The sequence below is a fragment of the Bombus vosnesenskii genome, unplaced genomic scaffold, assembly GCF_011952255.1.
Source record: "Bombus vosnesenskii isolate JDL3184/JDL3185 unplaced genomic scaffold, Bvos_JDL3184-5_v1.1 scf7180000013294, whole genome shotgun sequence".
Lineage (NCBI taxonomy): Eukaryota > Metazoa > Arthropoda > Insecta > Hymenoptera > Apidae > Bombus > Bombus vosnesenskii.
Genome location: NW_022882945.1, coordinates 1862572 through 1886324, shown reverse-complemented (window position 1 = coordinate 1886324; position 23753 = coordinate 1862572). Strand labels below are relative to the sequence as shown.

The following is a 23753-nucleotide window of genomic DNA, read 5'->3' as shown; positions in this document are numbered from 1 at the left end:
GGAGACATTCCCGAACTCCAATCATCGTTTACGACGCTAAATTTCAAGCACCTTTTAATCATTCGCATTTTTTCAACGTAAAATACGGATTCCGAATCGTCGAATCGCTTCGTTACTCGAGTGTACGTTAGATGCTCACGAGAGTATGGCAATAATACACTAACGAGTCACGTTTTACGTGTTCTTAGCGACTATCGTACATCCACCTCGTCCCACTAGACCTACTTACGATCCGCGGAATGCCATCGTTAAATTCTTAATAACATCTGCTTTATAATCCTCTCGTAACATTTTTGCATCTTCTTTTCCCACGAATGCATAAAAATCCACAGTCGATTATAATAACATTAGTCCAATTGTGCAAGAAGATACTGATAGTTACCTATATATACAGTAAACTTCCAAATGAAAATATGGCGAGTCATTATTCCAAAGAGACGACGTAAAAAAACAACTTTTCTAAATCTAAAAAGAGCGTCCCAATGGATGCACGACCTTCGTCAAATATTTACAATTATTTTTAGATTACCAAGGCGGAACGCTTCGTTAAGGATAACAGAATGCACGCATTCTGCGGCAATGGGAACTCCTAAACTCTATAAATCAACAGACAAGACCATTCGCTCTTCTAAATTACATCGAATATGTCGGAACGTTGTTCTAAATACGATAAACGTGCCGATGTGAAACAACGTTAATATAATACGTTGCAACATAGGCACGTCTCTTCTATCGTTTTTTTTTTCTTTTTTCCTTTTACAACACACCGACTTTAATTTATACGCTACTTTCTGCTTTGTATGTCGTTAGGACAGCCTAGGTTCGTAGGTTCGAACGCCTAGAGCGCCGTAGTTTACTTAATTACTGAGTCTTCCTATGGTCTAATGTGGTACGTCGAGTGGCTCGATAACTTTACACGATTAATTATTGTAATTATCCACGGGAATTGCGATTACCGCTAACGAAGACAATTAGTCGCGCCCAGAGCAGTACGACGATTTTTCATTTCTCGTCGAATTAAGTTACCTCTTTTCTTTGCTGATATAGAGATCGAAGGTAAGGGGGGGGGGCTGGAAGCGATTCGCATAGAAAAAATCCATGTCTCGAGTATTTAACTGAATCGTATTTAATCGATACTGTGATATTATGTATTTTCAATACATTTGATCGATGGATCTTACGAGCGCAGAGGAACGCCATTTATCTGGATATTGTTGATAGCTATCCGGAAAAGTTAGAATATGTGAGATTATGTATAAGCGTGTGTATGGGAACAGTCTAGATTTGTGATAGGTCAAGATAGTTCGACAGGAAATTCAAGAAGCATCGAATACGTCGAAGTACGTGTCAAGATATGATTGTATATAGAGCCCCTTTTTCGAATAACAAGCAATGAACGTGCAATGACAGAGTTATTAGTGCGCGTAACATATGTATTAATTACGAATAAATTTTCATTTGGTAATACAATGTCTGGATAATTGATGTTCTACGGCGTCGTTCCGTGAACATTCGTTAAAATTTCGTCAACGCATACTTCTGAACCTTACAGTGTATTTGCTGTGACGAAACACTTGAGTATTGTTACAGAATCATGTGAAACGAAATGTTTCCGATAAATTCGTATCGTTCACGTATTTAGCTTACATTGCTTGGGATTGCGTACCCGAACGAAATTCAAGGACACTATGTTTGATAATAATATCTTAACTCTTTATGTTTTACGATTAGATATGCGAATATATACAACATGACAGTAAAGATCGACACGTTTTTCTATTTCCTATAGAAATTTTTAATGTCCTTTGGTTTCTTTCGCACACCTATAGTGCCTTTAAATCGATACTATAACTGTAACGAACTAGGATAATTCGCAGATATTGAACGTTTCATTCAGGAAAAGAACGAAAACTTTGAATGAAAATCTACCAGATTGTGTAATAAGTGGACTGTGGATGTTTATACATTTGCTGAAAATTGAAATATATAAAAATATGCAGAATATAATTTGATATAGTTTGTATATATAAAAATATATGAAATATCTACGGTCAAATATTTGTTATAATATTCAGAGAGTTAAAGAAACTTGTAATGAAATTTCTTGATATTTTCATAGACATTGATAGTTTTCAGAAATATTTCTAACTATATTGCATATGTGAGCGATAATGAATGGACATACGATAAAGCCGAGAAGCAACAGGGATATATTGCTTAGTTTGTATAATTTAATGATATAAAGTCAGAACGAAAATAAGGCTGTCTTTAGTAAACAAACTATTTATAACTGAAATCACCACAGCTTCGTTAATTCTCGCAATACATGAAATATGTGTTAAGTTTCAATATACGGAAATTTTCTTAAACGGGTAATGATTAAAATTAAAAAATAAAATATTTTCGACAATTTTTTAAAGATATACGACAGTTCAAACTTATTACACAACCTAATATAATACTCGTCGCATTTTCGATCGTTGGAAACAAATCACGTGGTTGTTTTCACGATAATTTTGACGAATGGAAAGAAGGACATTTACCAAGAAACATGAAAAATGAACTTAATGTGGCGACAGTCAATGTATTTGTAGTGAACACAGTGTTTGCTTGGATAATTTGTTTATCGATAAAACAGGATCGACAGTGAACACGAATTTGAATTTCATTTCGAAACGACCATCGAGGGCCTGTTAAATTCTTTTTCGAGGTTTCATTCATTGAATCAACCGACGATTGAATCAACTTCCTCGCAATCGAGGCTCGAATCCATTGAATGCAAACTTTGTAAAATATGCTGCTTTCGTTGGTCTTTAATGTAAAATGGGTAAAATTATCGAGACTATAAATAATATAATTCCTACACTGAATCCAGCATTAATCTTTTCGTTCATCAAAAAATCCATAGCATCCATATACAGCGACGTCTAAATGCCTAATGCAAAATTATAAGCCCATTTACATAAACGATTGGATGCAACCGTGCATTACCCTATTAGCTCATCGATGATGTGGTGTCACGTTACACTCGTAATACAAACATTAGATAATCCAACAGCAGAATGACTAGTACCGTTCAAATTACGTGCAACGTTTGTATAAATCTAGGTGTACGTACTCGTAATCGCGATAGGAATCAGAACATGCACGCGTAAAAGCCATAGAAAAAATAGAACTCTCTAGCGAGATCACCGTATTAAAACAAAGAACAAACGATCTATAACGCCTGTAAAATTAGGTCTACGCGAACATTGTGCTTCCTCGATTCATTCCGAAGTCGTTGCATCTCCCTTCGTTTAATTTCTAATTAAAAATCTACGCTTTCGTTTCTAGTAACGAGTTCTACGTATTTATGAAAATTATAGAAAAATGGAAGTCAGTATGACCAAGGTTCTCTTACATGATAATCTAACAATTAATATTATTAATAAATTAATAAGTTACAAATTGTAGGTAGGTTTTCCTTTACAATTTAAAGTTTTACGTCTCGAACGAGTTCTAAATTGTAAAATTTATTCGCGGAACTTCGCTCGTTTAATTCAATTGAAGTTTTTATCTTTATAAGAGAGAATTTATACGATATATTCACGCTAAACGTATGGAGCTTGTATCAAAGAAATAAAAATGAAAGCTACTTGGAAGAATACATATTTATAATGCAAAGAGGAAAACGAGCTTTTATATTTTACAAAAAGACATTAATATCCCAAATGGGATAAATCCTTAAAATTTGAAAAATTATAAACTGATCATTCTCATTACTTTCGTAGCTCCAGCGTTAATAATATGGCATTATTAATTATATTGTTCAAATTAGATGTTAATTTAGTACTTGGAATTTGCAATTTGTGACATGTAAAATTTCACTAATAATACTAGTTCGATTGTGTAAGAGTACCCAGGTTTTAATTGCTATAAGAAGACACGAAACGAAAGGTATTCTTCCTTTTCTCCCGTTTCGTTAGGCGCACATAAGGCCTGGACTAGCCAGAAAGGACAAAGGCAATGGCGAAATATTTCGTTTTCGGTTCACAGAACGATCGATCGATTACCGAAGATGAGACGTCAAGTACTGCGAGTAAGAGCTTCATTCTAAATTATTCGTCGATTGCTTGCTCGTAGCTGAATTATCTACAAACGTTCCGTCGCACTTGTGATCCGTGAATAGCGAATGCAATTGTCATTCGTACGTACTGTGAGCTCTGGAATTTTCGATTCGTACCATCCTTTGGAATAGAATCAAGTAACACGATGTATATCGATTTGGTCGTTTCATAAGTTCTGCTCCCCGTTTATTATCAATTGTCAATGCAGTATTCTTTTCTACTTATCAAATTATATAGTTTGTTAGATAATTATTTTCGATTTTTCTAATTAGTTTAACACGCGCGTTGCTACTGCCGTATATATTGTATCGATTCAAATATTTAGCAATAGTAACAGAAAGACCACATCAAGTAGTCGAATTAAAAAAAGAAAAATAGCAACTGAGAATATAATCTACGAGACAAAAGAATATAACAGATGGTTTTTTAAGTTCCAGAGGGGAAATATTTATCAAAAGTTTCTACATACTATTTTTATCAAATAGGTGTGGTAGCTTAGGTACAGAAAAATTAAAAGTTTTCGGATCACAAAATACGATGAAAGACAGCGGCGGTACTTCATATCAAATTTCTAATAAATAGAACAGCACAACTTATGAACCAACGTATTACATACACTAGGTTATTTGCTCGAAGAAAGATTTGTGCGAAGAACACAGAATCTCATCACTTAGGGTGACTACAGTCGAGTCGACTGAGTATGTGAAATGGCAAGTAAGAAGTCGCTTTGTGTAAGTGAAAATTTAGGCTAGTTCAGTCGAAAGTCGATTAAGGATCGAGTGATGGGTAAAGTTTTCGTATACAAACACAAAAATTTAGATACGCAGGTGAGTGAAACCTACTCAACTATGGTTTTTTACCGGACGCTCGTTGCAATCGATTAAGCCAGTGGATTAAATTTGCATTTACACAAAGCGACTTACTAAAATTTCTCACTGATCGACCACTTAGTCGAGCCGTCTGAAGCCATCCTTAGCGAATAGTCTTCCCCGTTAAAGACACCAACGGGGGTTCTATGAACGTCCAGAATTTCGACGGAGAAGCGCTAGACGATGTCGTGGAGAGCAAGCTCGAAAGTTTCGAGCGTTCTCGGGATTTTTTGCGTGGATAACGTTGACAGTTTCCTCGAGATCCTCGCGGTTTCTCGGAAGTTTCCCCACGTTCCTCCAACAGATTAAGTCCAGCATGATTGGAAAAACTTGGAGGATCTCCGGCGACTTCCGGCCGTCTGGGAAGTTTCCAACTAGCTTTAAAAAAATTCCGAACGCTCGCCCAACTTTCGAAATCCCTTTCGTGCTCGTGGACGTCCATCGATTTTGTTTCTCCTCTGGATAAAGTCGAGCGAAAAAGTTACTCTTAATTATCGGTCATTTCACGATAGTCGTGCTAGTTCGAAACTTTTCACGTTTCTAATTCTACCCGGACACGATGAAAGGAATAGCAAGTTAAAAGGAGGAAAAAAGAAAAAGGAATCGAGGGGCGTGATCGATTATACCAAAGTCGATCGAGGGATTTGTCGCCGGAACCTTGACGGGCTTCGTTGCATCCACGATGAAATTCTTCTCTTCTAACGGTCGCGAATAGAGACGCCTCGATTTTTCGAATCGGGCAATTCTCTAGTTATGTTCCGTTCCGGATCGCTACGCGGATCTTCACTGTGGCTTACATCAAGCTGCACAGGGCTATCCCGTTCTCGAATGCTGATTGCAACGCGGTCGTTTCCATGCAGAACGCGCCATCCTCGTACATCGTCGCGATTCTTTGCTGCTGCACACGGCTCTCGCTTTGGGATCTGAAATCGTGCGTGAGATTAATCTTCTTGGGAATCGCGTGTCGCTCGAAAAATTGCATAATCGTGTAATCGTCTTCGAGGGGAGGAATATTCAGATTTCTTAACCCGTCCAATAGCAACGTGAGAAATAGTTGATGGAATAAAATGATATGGAATATCGTATCGAATTAAAAACAAATGTCGATTCTTGGAGGAAAAAGGAAATGAATAGTTCAGAAGAAGAATAGAATAGAATTTCAAATTGATTTCGAGTACAAAGATCTTCTATTTTCAAAATCGTAATAAAATGTAAAAAATACTATAGATGGGCATATTTTGCTCCTTAGACACGAAAGTATCAACGAAACTTAGAAAATCGCGTGATAAACGTAAATCTCCTCGCGTGAACGATTCGATTCGTGTTAAATCAGAAAAGCACTGCGTCTAGCGATTTGTACTCGTAACGCATCCACCCATTACGATAGCCCAGGGAGTTGTAAGGCACGTTGCCGTTCAGTACGAGCGTCTGAATTATTTCGTGACTTCCTTCCTCACCAGTGAAACGTATGCCCTTCTCGCGCGTCTTTGAAAACTCACCTGGGAGGCATAGCTCGTGGACGTTGTTGCGTCCTCACTTGCTCCCTCGAGACTTGCTGGTTCGAGAGGTAGCTGCTATCTCGCAGAACGGTTCCCTGATGGTGGTGGTGATGGCCAATGGATCTCTCGTTGTTCTGAGAAAGCGACAACTGCGCCAAATATTCTCTGAGTTCGGGCTGACTGGCCAACAATTCGCGACGCGTCTGAACGTTTGGTGCCGTAGGTGTCGTCGTCGCTGTCGTAGAATCTGACCATGGAGGAGGTGGTGTATGGGATCGCGATATCATGGCGTATTTATGACACAGGTATTCCTCGTAGGTGGGTGGCAATCCGGTCTGAAAAATCCAAGATTTTTTTACATGTTCCTTTTACCGACATCCTTCGTGTTTTTCGTCTTTTCGAACAGGACATTCTGCACATTATGACGCAAATAAAAATATTTTCTATCATTTAGGGTTTGTGTTGTTGTAAAAAAAATGATATCCAGCCAGATAAGGTAATGATATATCGTTTAAATTATTATTTTTCAAATATTTTACTTGAATACTGGCCAAGCTTGTTAATTTAAAAATTCTAAATTTACCTTCGCGTTGAACGAATTATAAAAATATCAGAATTATCAAGCTTTATGGAGTTTTTCTAGGTTTCAAGCATTACCCTCGGACTTTAGAAGTTTTTCAATTATTAGAATTTCATAGAGTTTCGAGCACTTTGTACGTGGAATATTTAATTCGAGAATTTCGAATTTTATAACAAACTACCATTGCTATTGTTGTTAAATATATATCCAGTAATTGGAATTAAATTTTTAACTTATAAATAACTGGCTTCATGAACAGTTCCATGGCAGTTTCAACACACTGCAAATTTATCGTGATTTCGATTTCAGAGTCTGTTTTGTTGTAATTTTGGGCTGATTGTCGAAGAAGAATTATATTCGTTAATGACGCAGTCCAGAGAGTTTGGCATTTAATTACTTGTATTGTTCGTGTGTAATCGACTAAATCTCTATCGTAAAGAGTTAAAGCCGAGATGATGGAATTGCATTAAAATACAGTTGAAATGTAATACAACCACCAACAATGGTAACACATAAATTTTGTAATTTGAAGAATAAGCGGGCGATGCGTTTCTATGAAAGGACTGTTGCAGTAAGTTCGACGGAGAATTATTATTTTGTTTCACTCCTTGCTTTACAGAAATGCTCTTCTGGTTTCTACTTCGTTAACTTTCGAGAAGAATTTCAAAGAACTACCAGGAAACTCGTAGCGAGTTTTGTCTGGATTTCTACACCCAAAAGTAGGGAATTAATTCACAACTTATTTATAAATGTTAATTCCTACATCAATTTGTCGTTTTGAAGAATACATTAACTCTTGGAATTTATTTGAAGAAAGAAAATGAAAGAAAGATTTCCTGCGATGATCGGGAATCGAACAAAGTGCAGTTACTTGAAAAGCAGAAATGCTGCTCGCATCTATTCAACCAATCTACCGTCAACTTCTTTCTTCGAATAAACTCTTTAAGTTATTTCCACGAAACACTTTCCTATGACACGATACTTTCTCTTTTACTTCTTCAATTCGGTAGACAAATGACAAAAGTCACAATTAAAGTTAAAGAAAGATAAATTACAAGTTAATTACAGTTTGTAGTTCTAAAATTATGAAATCTTTAGAAAACGATGTCGACCAGTTCCACGTGCCACACATACGATTATTATAATAATTTTTCTGTACTCGGAATACTTCGATGTAAACTCTTTATCGTAAACTGCTCGTAAGAATTTTCGTTCCAATTTCCATGTCGGATTAGTTCGCAAGTTATGAAACAGAAAAAGGGCAACGAACTGTAATCGAAGCAATCAAATCGAACACGAGCGGTGACGGTCGATAAAACGGTAGCAAGAATGGAGCGGTACAAACTCGGCAGAACTCGAGGTGTTCTGGCATCGTTACTGGGTGTTTCAAGTGGGTCGCCATCGGGGGTGGCAGTGTTTTTCGCAAAGGGTAACCGCGACGTGGCACGAAAATTTATGTGTCGCCCGGCGCCGAGAAACTACGCGGTCGAAATGGCTGGCCACAACCTGAATGGTTCTTCAGTTAAGGAGCAACTCGAAGAATTTGCCTCTTGTTCTCCTGTTTCAACCCCTGCCCATCCATTTTCTTCTTTTTTTTTCTCTCTCTTTCCGATACTGTACAAAACGTAACCGTGAGCGATCCACGATCGTTACAAGAATTTCTTTGCTCTTTTTCGACCGACTACCTCGTCCATGAAACTACGTTAGGTCTGGCCTTGTTCGGATCTGGATAGAAGGGGGCTGCAGAGAGTTGATTATTCGAATAATCGAATATTCAGCAAACAAGACTCGAGTTAGCAGAGTGGATCGAGCGTTTTGAATATTCAAGCATTAATTTTACTGTCACCGGATTACACGCACACCGACGTATACCTTATCACGAGATTAAAATTCGGCCTTTTTAAATTCATTCGTCAAGCTCATTCTCAACAGTCTCGTTCTATGGCGAATCTAAAACGTTCAAATGGTAAATTCACCCTCGCAATATCGCTCCACCTTCGAATTTTTTTTCCTATACGTAGATGAATGGTCACGAAGGGCAAACGAATCGCGAGATTATTTGGAAAAATATATCTATATATCTATATATATATTCTACTGCAATCATCGAGGAATTAGGGCGGCTTCGAGATAGCTAGAGCATCGATTTTATGGATTGCACCGGTTCTGCGGTCGTTTTAATTTCGTACACCGAACTCAGTCCATCAAAAACGATGTCCTGGTTTCCTTGAATTTGGTTAATCGTCGATTAAACGGGAAAGAATTCGTTTTGTTCCATGCCAAATGAAATTTCCTTTATCTAGTTTCCTTGTGCTTAATTAGTAGCTTGAACATGTAATTAGTGAAACGTCAATTCGTTTACAGAAGGTCTACGAATTCACTGGTCGATTACGATCCGCTATCTAACAAGTCTGACCACGAGCGTGCTCTGTTACTGCGGTCGTCCAAGAGAGAGTGCGATTCTATCTAGCGTCTGACTAGGACAGGTCATTACTACTCAATAGTTAAATCCTCATCGTCACGTTTGAGAACGGTGAATGGCTTCTAATTCCGTCGTGTGCCGTCGATACATCCATTCGCTTGGCAATTTCGTGACACACGTAACTAGCAACAAACCGTGTCCGTTCTGTTCTTTTACGGCATCACCGAACAACGCGTGTTTGTGGAGATAGAAATACTTGTCGCTGGAATGTTAACGAATGTCTAACTTTTGATCAAAGAGATTTCTGTACGAGGAAAATACCTAGATGTGCTTTTCGTAAAGCGTTGGAAAGTTATATGTGATATTTGGCAAATCCCAATTTTGCCACAATGAGTATGCGAATAAATAAATCAAATATTATTTTTATGTTTGTCGTTTGATTATCAACGAAGTCTTTTACTTATTCGCCCATTATATAAGATATACAAGAAAATTAAAAAAGTCGTTTGGAAAGCGTTGAAGAGTTGCAAGCCATGCGAGAAAGTTTGGGAAAATTGAGTCGTATTGACTGAGAGCCTATCCGGGTGGAGTATGGAAATTCCATAATTTCTACTATTTTATGACACAAATTAATTATACGAATTTCAATGACGACATATGCGAATAACTGGGAATAACAGAAAAAGGGGGAGTTTCGTTTAATTAACGCGTTTATATAAAAGAGAAGCAAGTGTTAATTATAAGGAACTTCGTTAGAAAGGCTAATTACGTCGGCCGTGTTCTCCGTTTGAAAATCTATTTCTAACTGGGGGTTAATGATAATCACTTACCTGCCACGTTTTCGAGATCGCCACGTCATAGGTGGGCGGCGGCGATACCATAGAAGGAATGGCGTAAACGGGTTGCGATCTACTTTGCGCATTTAATTGACTATTTCCGGTTTCGTTAGCGCTCGCGTTCGGCGTGTCTGGAATGGTGGCATACAGCGCCTCCGCTATAGCGTTTTCCCGAATCCCGCCGCCGAGTATGCTCGAACCAGAATCTACAAAGAAACGTCAAATAATCTGAAAAATGTTCGACATGAGCTTGGAAAGAAATTTCAAGTTTAAAAAGTATCGTATTGCTCCTGAATTGCTGGCTTTTGTGACGTGGAAAACATTTTCTTTTTTTTTTTTAAGAAATGAATCTTCATGAAATTATCTGAGAAATTCGCAATTAGAAACGAATAAAATCGATTAAGTATAGAATCTGTTTTTTTGAAAATGCATATATCGAATCTTAAATCTATCAAAATTTACGTACAATGCTCTAAAAGTTGAATAAATTATCAAGATATAACAGTTGTCGATATTGATATTACGGTAAACGCTAAATATTCTACGATTTATACTCGTAAGTAGTTCTAAGACTTGGCAATTAATATTAGGTCGCCCGAAAAGTTTCTTTCGTTTTATAAGGAAATAATGGATGCACAATATCTTTCCATTTTATATTATTTTATCGAATTACGTATGATCCATTTTGTTCTATCAAGATAAAGATTACAACGTTCGACAGATTAGGTTTCATGTTTGTATAAAGATGCGTTGTTGTAAAAGACGTGTCTGTAAAAGAAAGACACTTTTCGAACAACCTAATACAATGAATTATTCAAACGTAAAATCTGAGGTCGATATTGGTTTCCATAAATTGAACAATTAAAATTCTGTATGTCACCGACCTATATAAGTATAGTGCGACTCCGCTCTGTCTGCGCTTCGGGTTCTCCTTGAGTGATTCAACCGCTTCTCGTGTTTGCTACTTTTCGTAACTGGTCTAGCTTGTTCTGTCACCGAGCTGCAGCTTCCTGTTTCAGAACTTCTGCTCTTCCCACGAGCGTCGTCTTGTTGTTTCTTGGCAGCCCGCCCGTCCGACTTGCTACCCTTCGACTTTGATATTCTGATCGTAAGCTTCCTCGAGGACAGGGCGCCACTTCGTGATTTTGGCAGATCGACCACAACTCCGCACCCGCACACTGGCGCGTTTTCATTAGGCATTCTGCAAGAACAGAATCTTCTTAGAATACAAGTCATGAATATTCTCGATTATTATTCTCTAGAATTAGAACTAAACTACAAGTGTTAATGGAAATTCATAGCTTTACGAGCGTAAAATGTCTCACGACTGTTCTTTATTTCTGATTGCTATATCACCTGGTTTGAGGACAAAAATTGGAAATATTTATCAAAGGAGAACACTAAAATTAGAGTATACTGAAGAGAACATAAGCTGTAACGAAGGCAAAGTAATTAACGTCACTGTGTATAACATATTAGTAATTAATGAACTTCGCTATCAAAATTCTATCGCGTCTCTCAATTTGACTAAAAAGTCGAAAATTATCGAATTAGTCTAGAAACTGTAGAAGCTTAAATCGGTTGACCAGTAACGTCATAAATCTCTGAACATAGGTCCAACTACGAACGCCCTACAATTCCCTTAAAAGCTTAACAGATACCTGCGTACGCTCACTCACAGAGCTTCGATCCATTTATCGGAAAAATTTGCCAGTGTTAATCATGGAAAATAGCACGACCAACCCGCCTAAGCGTCCAAAATCCCCTTTTAAAGAGATTACCACCGGAATTAATCGAAACCACGAGTGGCAGTGAGTCGGATCTCGAATTGGCCGAACTAAACGCCATTTCTCTGGAAACGATATCATTCAACGAATACTCTGACATTGATAATCCAGGTTGGTTAATGCCGTTCGATAATAATCAGCCGGAACAACACTACGTGTTTCGCGAGATCGCGTTATCCAGCACACGGGCGCATTGCCATTAATAACAAGCACATAATGGTCCCTGATAGAAGTCATTGCGCAACGTTTGGCCCTTCACACTGGGTATACAACGTTCGATCGTCCGTGAACTCGATTAGGCGAACTCGTAGGTGGAAGGACGATTCCTTTGTGGAAAACTGCGGTTATTCCCTGAGCCGGCCAATACTCGTCTATTTTGAATTGTGTAGTATAATAAGGAGAAGAAAGGAACCTGTATAAAGAGAAACGGGGGTGGAATTTATGGTAAATGATTTTGGAATGACTTCTTTAGAATATTTTTCAAATGGCAATCAATAATGTTGTTAATGGTGTTGTGGGGCCCACTGCAGATACTCGATGAAATTATCTAAAGAAAAGTATTTTCTAACTATTCCATTTGTACAAACACTTTCTCTCGCCTAGCTGACATTGCTAAGAAATCTTGTATAGTTCGCGAGCAGATTTCGAACGAAGTATATCTTCAGTTTTAATTTATCCTACATTACCAAGGGACGGAAAACCGAATATAAAATCATATAACGAAATTTCAAGTTTTGCGACAATTGGGATGTTCATATACAACCACAAAATAGAATCTTAACCTCGGTTAAAACTTCGTCGAATTGCATAACGTCAGACTATCCTTTACTCGAGGAAAGCAGCCTCTTGCCATAAATTCGATGTTATTCGGCGTTCTCGACGGTAATCGTCTTCGAAGCCGTCCAAGTTCTCGACGAGGCAGCGTCGCAGACGATATAATGAATCGATAATCGTCCCTGCGAAGAAGTTTGCGAACGTCTGTCCTGTTCGGTTAATTATTCGACTCCCGTGAAAACTCTGCTTCTCCCTTTCTCGGCCGAGACGGGGAAACATCGATGTTCGCCAAAGAGTCGCTGCTTTGATCCAGAGAGATTTAAAGGCGTGATTTACTGGAATCCGGAAAGGAGTCGCTTTCTTTCTTTCTTCTCGCCTTTGTCCGTGCTCCCTCGCCGGAACAATGGATTCGATCCTTTTACAATGCTCCGGGCCTCCTCCCTTTTTCGTTAATTTGTCTTTGAACGGAGGATTCGTCGCCGCGTCGAAGCGTTATCGCGCGTTTTCCAGGCCTCTGTGCAACGATTCTCATCGAAAATATTCTCGCGTTCAACAGCGACGGCGGGACGAGCCAGCCAGAAATTTCGCGTCGACTACCTTCTGCCATTTTTACAGTTTTAACGAGTTCATTTTCCTGTGTGCCATACGTAACGCGCGTGATACTTTTTGCGTTATATTTATTCCTTCTTTCCACGAAACGAAACAAAATTCTATTTTCACCGACGCTTGTGAAAATTGCAACAGAATGTTACGACCATACGATTCAGCACTTTGTTGAGAATTGTGGATCTTAGTCGCCGAAATAAATGTATAGGAATACTTAGATTACAATTAGAATTGATATTAAAATAGTTTCAGATTTATTTGATATGCGATTTACAAGATATTCGTCGATACACATTTGCACGCGTCTCAGCACTCTCTTTGTCTCACCATCTTCTTTACCACACTACCAACGAAACAGTTGCATTCTTCTATTTTACGAGACGCTGTGCACGCACATACTCCCACACGCTCATACTCATATGTGTGTGTCACTACTATGCGGCTAACCCAGTGGAGCACACGAAATTACACATGTCTCAATACACTTAAAGAGTTATATTTAACAGTGTCTTAATCGAAGACCCTAACTTACTTCTGCGATATATTAAATAAATGCTTTAACGTAATATAAAAGTTAAGGTGGGAAACCACGTATCATTTAATACCTACAGCACGTATAATCGCAATCGTCGGAAACATCGTTAGATATCCTCTAAAAGTTACGAAATATTCGCTCCTTTCTCTTTTTCTCGCGTAAATTTCATTTCTCTCTCGTCTCTGGTTTACACGAGTTTCTAGCAGGCTTTCTTGTCGGTGAGAGAAACGAGCACGTCCTTCGCTAGTGACACAATCCAATTTTCGTATCGCCGTCGATTCGAAAGTATACACCTTTCTCCTGCCCCTTGTATCACATACCTTTTTTCAGCCTTGTCCCGGGAGATTAGAAGAGAGTTACACAGGCTACTCGCCCCTTGGCGTCTCCAACCCTCGTTTCTTAGCCCATTTCCGCACAAAACTGGATTTCAAACTCATCCAACGAGCACTTTCGGCTTTGAGCGTGTTATACATCTTTTGAAATATTCGACATGTTTTGTTCTTGCCTACGTATCCCCTTCTTTTTGTCTCTTGGAAAAGATTCGTAATTTCTACTGAGACACAAACGCAATAATAAATTGAACTTCCAATTCGGTTCTATTTACGATAATTTTAAAACTTTCCCTATATTTAATTACTGTTCTTTTTAATTAATAGCTTATATTTCATTTATTTCATTAGATGAATTATTTTTGTATTTTGTTAAACTAGTTGATAATTTTAACAAAGTTATATCACAAGCGTGTCAAAATTCAGCACTATGCACGCGAGTTCGGAAATGAACTGTAATTACTTTGTGTTGTCAATCAATCGCTTTATGTTTCGTGGCTCCTAAATACTGAGAAATTAGAATTATAATCGACATTACACGCTATGTTACAAGAATTATCCGAAACAATAGCCATTAGCTAACTGTATTTAGGCCAAACGTTCCTGGCTATAAAGCACGAACAACTGAAACAAACTCGAGTGTGCAACATTCAAACTTAAAACACGAGTCGATCATCAAATTAAAAACTAGAAGGAGACAGCTTTGATATGGAACTGCTTAAAAACACATCGAATTTTTGAAACTGCTTCTCTATAAAAGATAGGAACTGTGATCTTCGTGCGTACGTGGATCCAAATATATCGACAACAGATTGCGAACGTACAATCCAGAAGAATTCTAAAACGTTCATACCTTCAAACGGAGGCAGCTTTCACAGGGAATCGACGAAATTAATTTCTTATTTCGTATAAAGGAACGACGATATAATATCAGCAATTGAAGTTGCCTACTACGTTTCATGAACACGCGTACTGTCACGAGATGCATCCGGAGGGCGAGAAGAAATCGTTGCGCGAAAATTAAATTTAAATCTTAACCAGCTTCCGATCGCATGGATTCCTTCCGTCGTCTCGCAATCCTACAGCGAGTTCTCTCGAGTCTATGTATATATTTCTGGTTTTCGAGCAAAAATATATGTATATGCATATAGAAGACATCGTTGTAAGTGCTGGAGAGATTAAGTTAAATTGCTGCGCTTCTTTGTTCGAGAGTCGCTTTAACCCGTCAGGAATTTTCAGACTGAAGAAATTCTTTAAAGAAGAAATTTCTTAGAGTAGGTTTTAGCGTTTAATAGTTGCAGGTTTCTTCTTTAGCCGGATCCTTTGTTTTTGCGCAGATTAAGGATCCAGACGGCACGAGACGTGGATGCTCGTTCGTGCTCGAAGCTAAATCCGCCTCCATCATGTTGCTGAAAACGAGCTGCTATATATCCAAATTTTTCGACTGACATTAACGATCTACAATTTTCTACGGTTAATCTAAAGCATGTATCACCTTTGTAGCGTTTTGTTTCATAAAACGTAGCTTGTAAAATCCAGCTATGTAACTTAAGTTTCTTCTGCTCAAGTAGCTTCTAATTGTATCATGTTATTATCCGCGAAGAAGCTAATTAGGATCGCGTAATTAATTTCGATGCATTTAATAGATTTTAGTATGTTTCGTAGCAACTTATTTAATATTATACAGAAAATGAATACTAAATTCCAATCTCTTGCTGCGATTAATAGTCGTTCGTTAAAACTGACTCGAGAGCTTACTATTCTAGAACAAACAGCAATATTTCCTGTTGATTACAGTATACGCTTTAACTAAAGTTTTCAACAGTCATTTAATTACCATGTGTGGTTGTAACTTTACTAAGGAACGTTTCCCATTAAACCAAAGAGGAGCAAAAGTTATGAACAACAGATTATCGCGCCGCGATTCGAGTAGCTCGAGAAATTGTTACGTGCGAAGGATTAACTAGTCATATCGAGGTTAATGATAGAATTCTGTTGTCGATGTTCTCCACGAAATAATCGTTCGAAGGAGTGGTAAACAACGCCGCTGACAAGATCACGAGGAGCAATTTATTAATGGGATAAATTGTATTTCCGTCGGTCCTTTCGACATCGAAGAAACATGAAAACGCTTCCGGTGGATCGACGCGCTCCAAGCATCGAAACTCTGGGTAATTACGCGGCTAATTAACAGTCGAATTTAATTAGGAAGCGCTCGAGGCGCGTTCGTTATCATCTCGATGAATCAACGCGCTGGTTCTAAGCTTGAAGCTGTTCTTTTTTCATCCCCGCCCCTCCCCATCTCGCTCGCTCGCTCTGTGTAATTCATGAAGCACAGCGGAGCTTTATTAAACGCGAAATACCATGATTGCTCGATCCGAAAATCGACAGAGTCGTTATTCGGCCGGCTGAGATTTTGCATAAGTTAATTGCCAACGGGATTATACCTACCGCGATATCGAATATACGAAAGGAAAGTGGAGAAGTTCACTAGAGTATTAACTATGACGATAGGGCTTTTTAAACGTGAAAGTAAATGTAAATTTAAACGAAGAATTGTCTACGAGAGATACGATTTAGATTTGGAAATTACGTGATTTTGGAAATAAATTGCAATCATCGTAAAAGCGGACAGGGTTTACATTGAAATATTTCAGGTTTGAAATATGCGCAATACGTGGTACGATTAGAAAAACGTAAATTGTGTAGTTTATAGAAACGTAGCTTATCTTTTTCGAAATTTCATAATATTTTAGTTTCAATGTTGCAGAAATAATTTATTATATTAATAAAATTTAGTAATATCCCTTTGTGACTGATATAATGTAAAGCTAATTCAAATGTAATAATCGCTTCGTTCTTAACATAATCAAACACTTTTCTCATTACTTAATTACAAATGCGACTAAATGAAATTGCTTTTCTCTGTCTCTTGAAAAATAACCGTTTCACTATTGTGTCGCTGTTCTTTCGTACGATATTTTGAGGAAAAATTCGTAATAATAACAGTAGTCCATTTCTCGGTGTGTCTTCCTCTGAAATTAAATAAAACTTCTTCCTCAAGTTCCTTTCTCTCTAAGGGCGTTCCCATTTGCAGCAGCAGATAGATAAATTAGTTAGGAAAGTTAGATAGCCGCCGCGAAATCACTACAGTAGAATTGTTCAGTACGGGACTCGGTAGAATTCAGTAAAGGATGATTAGGCAAGTCAAATAGACCAGGATACAATCGTGCTGCTAGGAAGTAACCGTGCATGGTCAGACAAATAGTTACGGGTCAACGTAGAATTCAGAAAGCTAACTAGTACTACTGGAATTTTCAGGAAACATGTATTCAGCTGTACGCTTATACATATATATATAGGAAAAATCTTAAATCACTTAAATTTTCTAGGTCAGTCTTTCTTTCCCTTCTGGGTCACCTACTCTTCCCTTTTTATACCTCGAAATTAAGCCCCTTCATTTTTCCCATCGATCAAGACAAATTCCTCCTATTAATCAAACGCTATGTATTAACCAAATTGGGGACGCTTTATGTTTATATAAGAACAATTAATTTCCTATAATACGTGCGGTATATAAGTAAATAAGATCGGAGATTAAATTTAGATTAAGAAGTTTCAGTTGAGAAATATGTTTTATACAATGTGCAATAATTTTTAAATATTCAAATACCTATGGAAGGTAATATGGTGAATAAAGATCTAAATTTTAATTTCTCTCAAAAAAGGAAAAGAAGAACGATATGGATGGGTAGAGAAAATATTTTTTATTGCTAACTTAAATTCAACTACCGTTCCGCAATATAGTTCCCTTCGGTAAGCAGAAGGGGTCTTAGAGCGTGCAGCTGATGTTCCTCGTTTCCCTAAACCTCTCCTTCGAAAAATCATCCAACCACGAACGTGGCTACGTTATGCATGCTTCGGCAGTCTTGTTATTAGTATATGGAAATCTGCGTATAAAAGTGGGGCATCGGTCGTGTCGATGTATTCGCGTTTCCCACGCTTTGTTACCTGCCTTTCATTATGGATCTGGCTTCCGACCTGAGGAATAATGCGCGGCCTTTCTGCATCGCGATACGCCGCCGTCGCCACTGGCTGGATCACGTGTAATTGGTAAACCGCGATCGGCGTTCGAAAAATTGGGTCAACTAGTTCAGCATAGACAAACAGGGGATACCTCTATTTAAATTTTCAAATATTTTAATGCTCGAGTATTCAGATTTTCAAGCATTCAAATATTCAAATTTTTTAATGTTTACATTTTCAAATATATGTATGTACCTATATAACATCCTAAATGTTAGATATGAGGATAACGAAACTGTTCATGTACACACATGTTGGTTTGGTCTTATTTTTCAAGTTATAAATAATTTAATTGCGCGCTGAAACTGCCTGAACGCAGGCAACCCACCTTACTCCGCTGTATGCATTTTATTACGAAAAATAGAATATACGTAGCGTGGGATGTAGCATGTAAATTTATAGTCTGACACATTTCGACATAAATATGGCTAAAGTTATTTTAATTTTATATTGCATAAACGTCATTTATAGCCGATGATTAATAAATATGTAACGATATTCAAATAAAATCGTGGAAGAAGCGGTTAAACGTAATCGAGGTGCCTTCAATCTTGTGTTTCACGGATAGGAAGCAATATCGGTGTTCGTGCCGGCAGAATAAAAAGTTATTACAGCTCGCCGTGGTATTACACTTTACGAGCAGAGCGATATGCATCTCGATTACGTTGCCGTCCTTGCGATAAAACTCGAATTAAGTAGATTCTAAAGGAAAGCCGAGACCTCTCCCTTCTATAATCAGCGACAATTTCTTTTTTCATCGCTTTAATTCGCAGCTCCTTTCAATTTCAATTTCAGAAATATTTCCCATTCGAAATCCGTTTACATTTCCAGACACGGCTGATCTTAGATAAAATTAATAAAAGCATATCTCTTGAAATAAATTTAGTTCGCGACGTCAACAACGCAGAACATCTACTGTGCTCGCGAGCAATGTGCAGCGAAGGATTAAAGAAGCGAATCATGTTACACGGACCAACCAATTGGAATCGGGGAAGAGGAAGAATACCTACGACTTTACCGGAAGATCAAGATTTATTTCTCGAAAATCCAAGACGTGCTCCGAGGATTTTCTTTGGCAAATCCAGCGGCGCATGACTGGATTAATTATAGCGAGCTGAGATGCGCCGTAATGTTGGAGCTGTAGATGCCGACTATTGATTAAGTCGTCGATAATGTTGCTGACACGCTGACAATTCGAATTAATCGAGAGAAATAAGATTAGTAAAAGACCATTTGTTCCTCTTCTGCAATCCTGATCATGCGATACTTCGTTAAGCGAAAGATATTAAAGACGCGAAAGAAGCAAAGAATAGGTAGATTGATCGACGAACAGCATGGTTCGTTTGTGTTCGTTTATCCATTTGCTTTTTAACATATCGTATTCGTTGTAACGAAAAGAAGTAATTATTTCGAACGATAATCTTTGATTTCTACGAAACCAAAACGGATTCCTATGAGTTCTCTCGTTATTTCTGTAATATTTATCGAATTGCCGCTTTTGTAAACCACTCGATATAGTTCGAATCGAATTATTTTAACGCGAGAAAGAGAAAAACTTCAAAATGAATTACATGAATTTCGCGAAAAACGCGCGTATTAGATTTCATCTTCGTAAAGATTCCAGTCACTTTAATTCACATTTCCTAACGAACAGCTGTTCGTTGAAATCACAACGCCAGACTTTGCGGAAACTTCGCTCGATTATAGATTCCATCAATTAATTAATCTCTTCTCCGCTATCTAGCAATTAAGCTTCATCGTTTGATGTTTCACTTTTCAGTCAGTTTTTTTACTGATACGTGCATATCCACGTGATGCCGCTACATTAAACTATCAGAACAAAACAATTCATAGATGATTTCTCCACTTTTTCCTACTAATTCTCTAGTCCTTTAGAATAATTAGAAAAGTTCTTTCTTGTTGGCTTTCTGATTTACTTGGAGGCTCGACGAAGCTATTGTAATCCTATGTATGTCACTCTACCGATTGTTATTTATTTTTTTCATTTTTTGTACTGTGTAATAAGAATAACAAGAAACACATTATTTTTCTTTTTTTTTTTTTGACAGCATATTAAACTTTAAAATTATTCCCCTGTGAAAGACAAAGACACAATTTCATGTCGAAATGGTAACTTGTTTCAATTTTTCTTAGACAAGGGATTAATCGCGACTAGTTTCACTTCGCACGACATCGATTCATCTGTGCTTACAAATTTCCCGCAGAAGCTGACCGCTGAAAGCCCGCAACATTACATTGCGTCCTACATCGATTGAGCTTCCTCTTATGTTCTCATATTTTCCAGCCCGACTTTGGTCATTTATTCATAGCAGTTCCAAACTCCGTTTACCCCCTATACGTGGTTAATGCGATTAAATCGCACGAGGCAACAAAACTTTGGTCTCTTTCCTTAACTATCGCCTAACGATTGTGATAACTCAACCATAATATCAGTCGTTAATACCGATTATCGATTGCGAATAAATCACGATTGGTTCTTCAACGTAGTAAAATCACGAACCACTTTAAAGAGCTTCCATTGTTTCACACAAATCGATGAGATCTCGCGTTGTTTTATTACTGTATTCATAACGGAGATTTATCTATGAGAATCGACATTGTGTCTCGGTATAATTAATCCTTCAGGAAAATTCCAGAGGCTGTTCTAGAATTATTGCGCGGTGATATAACGAGTAACTTGAAGTACCAGTAATTTATTGTTCACCGATTCACCTTTGAATCTTAAACGACTGTTATCATTGAATAGTAATTCTTAAACTTCCATGCTGTGGTAGAATCCACCTCTGAAAAAGATTTCTCATATTTGAAAGTAACAGCTACACAATGCGAAAAAGGATTTACCTAACGACTTGCTTTTAGTCCATAAAATTAAAAATCATCAATCATCAATCTCACGCCATTGGGAACTTGAAGACAATCACTTTGATTCTTAAAAATGTAATCTAGGAAAGCTTTTATGGACAGAATCTCATTACTTCTGAAACAGACCACGTAGCTCGCAATACCTTTAAAGAAGATTCTGCAAAAACAAAATAAATGGACTAAAGAAAAAATTGCGGTAACTCGATTATCCTCGTGCTGCAATAATTTTCGATGAAAAAGCTCGCTCGCAATTACCAACCATTCGTGAACGTGACGCCTGGCGAAACGGGACCCGATGTACGTATTCTTTCGTCGGTCAAGCTCAGGTCAAGGTAGAACAGCGTGTACCGACCCAACATTTGTTCTTTCAGTTAATAGGAAACTGCGTGGCCGCGAGCTTGTCCCCACCGATCGTAATAACAACAAACAGCCGTAAGAAATTCAATTGGAAAAGCACGAGGTACCCCCGTGTCGCCTACGGCTGTATATTTGTCGACTGTTTGCCCAGGAAACGTAGCGGTGTTGACCGAGCAATTACCACGAGAACTCCAGATCGTCGACCGGAGAATTCCCCCAGTTGCGATACTCTGCGGGCAATTTCGATCCCCGATCACTTTACCTTAAACTCTCGACGAAACTAGCGTGAAATCTTTGGAATTTTGGAGATTCATGTTGAAATTTTCCTCTATCCTCGAGATCGCGTTGGAACGTTTTGTCGGTTTGATGGGAAAGTAATATCAAATATTGACCGTGCCATGGTGCATAGTGAGTCACATGACCCGCACGTTATTATTTATGATAAATTTAGATTACCATCTTGTTTTGGTTTTTACAAAATTATTTGAGCGAGAAGGATACAGGCATGTTAGAGCGAAAGTAGGTTGACCCTTTAATATATCTCGGAAGCAATCCAATTTTTAGAAATACAGAAAATCTACGGCAGAACGAATGATAAAATAAAAATTCTAGAAAGCCTAGAATCCCAAGAAATCGAACAGACCTTTGAAGTAACCCATAAATCGCATGAAACTTAATGCTTGTCAGACCCTTCTCCGACAAACCCTACATTCGTCTATTTTCTTTCCTTTAACCTCAAGTAACGTCGTGAAAATCTCTAAAACACGAAACACGCAGCAACGCTATTCCTTCGCCGCAATACGTTGTATTACCGTGGTTATTAGGTTATCAGATCCATCTCGTACGTGGATACATAACTCGATGATCAAGGAAGGAAGGAAGCAAGGGGAAAGCAATAGAAGGAGAAAGAGGAAGGACGAGGGGAGAAAGGGGTTGTTAAAGGACGAGAAAAGGGAGAGAAACGCAAGGTAGGAGAGGGTGCAGAGCAGGTGAATCCGGGTCATGCCGGGCCAGGAAGCAGTGACACCAAACTCAACCCGGCCACCCTTCTCGAACTGGGTCACCTTTCACCCTTATTCTCTTCCTTTGGTCGCGATTTCCCCGTTTCCGATCGTCTCCACGCAGAGGAGCACAGGGTTTCTCGCGTTGCTCCTTCTATCCGGAAAAGATCATTGCGATTCGCTGAGAAAACGATCAAGTCGTCAAGATACCCGAGATACGGTAGTGCGATGAAAATTCTATTAAAAGGGTGGATCCTGTTCCGAACAAGATCTTCTGTTTAATTACAATTGGCTCGAACCTCGTATTTATTCACGTGGTATTATTCAGCCTCGCCCATACCTATACATTTTTTAATCCACTCTGTATTTATTATTGATTGGGAAATTTATTGATGTAATAGAAATATATCAAGAGAGCGAATGTTTCCTCTGTGCTCACAATCGGTGGTGATCGTGATTTTTGGGAGGACTATTGTTTTTACGTTATAACTTTTTCGTTTCATTTCGGCTTTATTTGTTTCTGGTTGAAAAATTCGATCGTGAACACAATTCGTGCGAAGGAATTATTTATTGTATGAACGTATTATTATTATAGAGGAGGGGGGGGGGGGGGGAGAAAGAGGTAGTTTTGTAAGTATCGGCAGATCGAATAAATGCATCGAAACACGCACGTGCGTTTTCCACCACGGTAAGTATTTTATTATTTCATGGTGAAATTACGCAAGTGTCGGTTTCCATCAGTTTGAATGGAAATCTACCGCGGCTGTATTTTCCATGCAAATGAAATTTATGGCAGAAACCAAGTATTACTGTAATTAAACGTTCTTCCATGTTGCAATCGTTATTCGAACGTTTGCTTGTTTTTTCTCTTCCTTGAAATTCAAGGAGATACTCGTAATGGGCTTTTTATTTATTTTTTACCACGAGTGATTTTATTACCACGTGTATTTTTTATCATGGACCGAAATCACAGATATCGCTATTGGAAGTTAATAATAAATTAAACATTCGTTGCAGATAAATGAAAGCCTGAAATTGATATTCCTATATATCAACGATAATAACTTTTGTAGTAAACATTTT

General features: G+C 38.1%; 1 protein-coding gene across 1 annotated transcript in view; it reads right to left on the bottom strand.

The window, feature by feature from the left end:
- Positions 1–5217: 5217 nt before the first annotated feature.
- The window catches only part of LOC117232984, a 53947-nt gene continuing 35411 nt past the window's right edge, over positions 5218–23753 (bottom strand). The window contains exons 2-5 of the mRNA XM_033492813.1: positions 11197–11513; positions 10307–10518; positions 6475–6809; positions 5218–5898 (exon numbers count right to left, since the gene is read on the bottom strand). Of these exons, the coding sequence (XP_033348704.1) occupies positions 5769–5898; positions 6475–6809; positions 10307–10518; positions 11197–11512 (993 nt within the window). The 5' untranslated portion in view covers position 11513 and the 3' untranslated portion in view covers positions 5218–5768. The remainder of the gene's footprint in view (positions 5899–6474; positions 6810–10306; positions 10519–11196; positions 11514–23753) is intronic.